Genomic DNA, 3,896 nt, shown 5'->3' with positions numbered 1-3,896 from the left:
TTCTTTTTCTCCTCTCCACGTGGTTACCTTTCCATTTATTATATAGGTTGGCAGTGACACCATCGCAGGTTCCACGCAGAAGTGTGGCCATGTAAAAAAGATATATCAGGGGATATTTTCGCGTGAAACTCTTTTTCCCATTTGATGCGATAATGTATATGGCCCCTTCCTCCCTCTGATCGGCACAGTTAGTCCATTTCACATGAACGGACAGATAACCGATGCGGTGAAAAGAGAAATATTACTTTCTTTTAAGCACGCCATTTAGCCCTTACGGGGAAGAGGCAGGAGGGGGTGTTTACTAACCAACCATCAGAGTTGATTCAACTGTACCCTCCAAAAAAGGCACGTCATCCGAAAGGGTTTCATCCCGTTTAAGAGAGTAAAAATCTGGACACACCAGTGGGGGACCCGTTTTCTGTTCCTTCGGTCCATTCTTCGAACCGTTTAAACAACGGTCCCTCGCGAGATATCTCCTTGTCGGAGTGCCGTTCCCCTGAGGTAGAGAACGTTAAGCGGGTTGAAAAGAACGGGGGAAAAAGGAAAAAACGGCAACTTGGGCAATCCTGCTGTGGGTGCAAAACACATTTGAATTGAAGTGCTCCAAAAGGGAGGAGACCCCCTTGTGGGAACTACCAAATGGAGGGATATATCTTTTTATTTAATTATATATTTTTTCTTCTTTTTGCTTCCCCGCGCAGGGGACAAAGCATTACTTAAAGAAATGACCATTACGCATGTGTTAATCGAGATGACAAAAAAAATAAAATAAAGTAAAATAAACAGCATAGGCTCCCGCAGTGTCTTGGAAAAGTAAAAAAATAATCGCACAAAGAGAAGAACAAATTAACTTTTACGTCACTCCCAATGAGCATCTCAGAGTGGGGGACGAGCTTAAGTGCCACACATGCAGACAACCGGAACTGCGGAAGCACAAAAGGGAAAGAAGGATTACACATGCACGCAGGGTTTTTCCGAATGGTCCGGTGATAATTTATCCTTATAGGAAATAGAGCAAATGGAGCAGAACACTGGGGTGTCGGCATGACGACATGCCAACGTGACAACCCATGTAAGAAGCGATTCGAATGCGGTTCCAACTTTTTAGCGACATGGCTTGCCCCCCGCTGTCCCGCTTGTCCGCTCGCTGATCCATTTACCGTTCCTTCGAAGCGTCTGGAACTCGGTTACGTCTACCACTCGATTACGTTTCCCTCAAGCGTCCTCCTCTTCCTCCTCCTCCGCCGCTTCTTCCTCACCTTCGTCATCCTCATCGTCCGGCGAATGGTCCATGTTGCTCAGCTGGCGAAAAATGGCATCGTTGGTCACATAATTTTTGCTAATCAGGAGGATCTCTGGAGTTATTTTTTCTTCAATCGGTTCATTGTCGGCATTTTCCTCATCGGAATTTTCCTTCCCGCCTAGGTGGTCCTGCTCATTCTTTTTAAAGACACTCCGATGCTTTGACATTTTTGTAAATAACCGTTTGCCTAGTTTTTCTCGAGGTGGCTGAGGGGCTTCTTCTCCCTCAGCATGGTCCACCCCGCAGCGAAATTGATCTGTGCCATCACCAGTGTCATCTACGCCGCTATCCACATGGTTTGTGCCCTCCTCAGCCACAGCTGCATCCTCGTTTCCCATGCTGTCCATGTCGTCTTCTCCCCCCCCAATGATATCAGAGTTTAGTTGTATGTACACACATGAGTTGTCGCAAATCTTCTTATCCGATGTGATTGCATGCAAGGCGATGTTTGACGAATCGACGATGACGTTGTTCACGTCATTGAGAAGATGCATGTAGAAGTCACGGTTCTTCTCGTAGTGTTTCAAATAATTAGCGCTATTAGCAATTTCTGCAAAATTGGTAATTTTTTTTTTTTTTTCCTCTTCATTTTGGGTGGAGACCCAAATGATCTTTTTTTCCATTATGTATAATTTTCCTTCCCCAAGGTTTAGCTTGTTGTAAACGAATTCTATGTCGGTGGCTTTGTGCAGCACTGGCTCTGGGCTCCCTTCTTCCAGGGCCCGCCGGCCTTCTTCGCTGAGGCAGTTGAGTGCGACAGGCATGTTTGACAGGGAAAAGTGGGTGCGCTCTTGGGAAGTCTAATCTGTTGCGGTGTACCACGCTTCGCTCTTCTGTGGCGCGTTCCCCCCCGGGAATGTACAAAAGTCCGTCAAAAAAGTAAAATTCCTACGGATTGAGGTTATTTCGGATAAGAAAGCAACGGATCAGCGATCTGTGGATATTATGCGGGCTCTTTCCTCTGATGCGTTTTGTTTTTATCTTACTTGGCTAACTTGTGCGAATGTAAAACGGAGGGGGCATTCCAGAAAAAAAAAAAAAAAGATCAATAGTGACAACAGCAGCGACAACAGCAGAGGGATAGCAACTCTGGTGTTTAAGAAAAAAAAAAAAAAATTCTGCTTGAAGATGCAGACGACGGGGGAAAACGCACCCAAGACGAGTCACTAAAAAAAAGGCCTGCCCTAAAAAAAAACTTCTCTAGAAAATTCTTTTCCCAAAGTGCTGCACTATTTTGTGGCATATACACCATACTTCGAAGCAAAACGATTATTCCTTTTTTTTTCCTTTCCCTTTTTTTTCTGCGTTCCTTTTTCTCTTCGCTCAAATGGAAGCATCCTCATAGTTCTTCAGAAGTTCTAACCGTAGAGGCTTATCTTTCGTTTTCGTTTGGCATCTTACATCGTGCAAGGGCAACGCGTTTGCAAGTGGATACCCGAGTGGCCTTCCAGCATGGGAACATTAAACAAAAGGACAGGATGGAAAAGAGGCAGAATGTCTATCTCTTCCTGTGGGGAATGCAACAACTTAGTTCATTTTGCCTAACCTTTTCCATCGGCCGAACTGCTGACCAAAAGTCTGTGTTGACATCCCTCCCTTGAATGCTGCCCCACAAAAAAAAGGGGGCAAAAAAATGACGCACGACAGGTTGGTCTGCATCGGAATAAACATAACTACGGTTCAAATGATGGCCTATGTAGAGAGCCCCCATGTAATGCGGAGGGTGTGGGGAGGGGGAGTACACTCTATGGGTCTCTTCACACCGTGTGTTTTAACCGAGTCGGACAGCCAAGTGACCCTCAGGAGGGACAACTCGAAACAACGCCAGGCTACGCACAACACTCCGTCGAACGATGTCCATTTCAACAGAATGTGCACACCCCTATACGCTCATCTGTGTTGGTGGATAATCCTCTGTTACTTTTTCCACCTGTCGGTTTACGTAGCTCCCCCCAACTTCCCCTGTGGGTATTCCCCAATTCGCGTTACTGCGCTACAGTTCGAAATGGGGAAAATGGCGGGAAAAAAAAATGGGGGAAAAAAATGGCAAAAAAAGTGAGCAAAAAAAAATGAAAAACGGGGGAGGAAAATAAATTCCCCGCTCGCTTGCACCACCTCCAAATGGCAGCAACGAAACGTTATTAAAATTAAGCAAAAGTGTTCAGTTCATCCCGTTTGCGAAACAGTTTATTTTATTCCATTTTTTTTTATCTCATTTTATTTCATTTTATCTCATTTTTTTTCATTTTATCCCATTTCATTTTTTTTTTGGTGGGTATCTTCAAACCGTTCAAGCTTCGCCAAGCGAGCGCAGCAAACCGGGGCGAAATTGTCGCCCGACCAGAGGAAGGTATAATCTGACTCCGAAAAGTGGAGCGTCAGAAATGAGAAAATCTCCTGCTGTCAGTGGTGAACCATTCGTGGTGAACGCCCAACCGTGCAGTGCGATCTGAAAAAGTCCGATCTGCGCACTGGTGAGCGTTCAAAAGGCCATCCCGCCAACGAGCCAAACCGCACGGGGAAGGGGCGCGCTGGAAGTTTGACCCAATTGGTGGTCACAGCGAAGGAGGCACACCGGCGTGAACGTTGCAAC

General features: G+C 45.7%; 1 protein-coding gene across 1 annotated transcript; it reads right to left on the bottom strand.

Moving 5' to 3' along the window:
* Window positions 1-1,215: 1,215 nt before the first annotated feature.
* C922_01834 (hypothetical protein) lies at window positions 1,216-2,067 on the bottom strand (the record flags this gene model as incomplete). The annotated part of the gene is made up of 1 exon (XM_008817437.1): window positions 1,216-2,067. The coding sequence occupies one exon, from the start codon at window positions 2,065-2,067 to the stop codon at window positions 1,216-1,218; it is 852 nt and encodes a 283-aa protein (XP_008815659.1).
* Window positions 2,068-3,896: the final 1,829 nt, after the last annotated feature.

The sequence above is a fragment of the Plasmodium inui genome, assembly GCF_000524495.1.
Source record: "Plasmodium inui San Antonio 1 unplaced genomic scaffold supercont1.6, whole genome shotgun sequence".
NCBI lineage: Eukaryota > Apicomplexa > Aconoidasida > Haemosporida > Plasmodiidae > Plasmodium > Plasmodium inui.
Note: the sequence above shows the minus strand (reverse complement) of the source record. Positions and strands in the feature narration are given on the sequence as shown.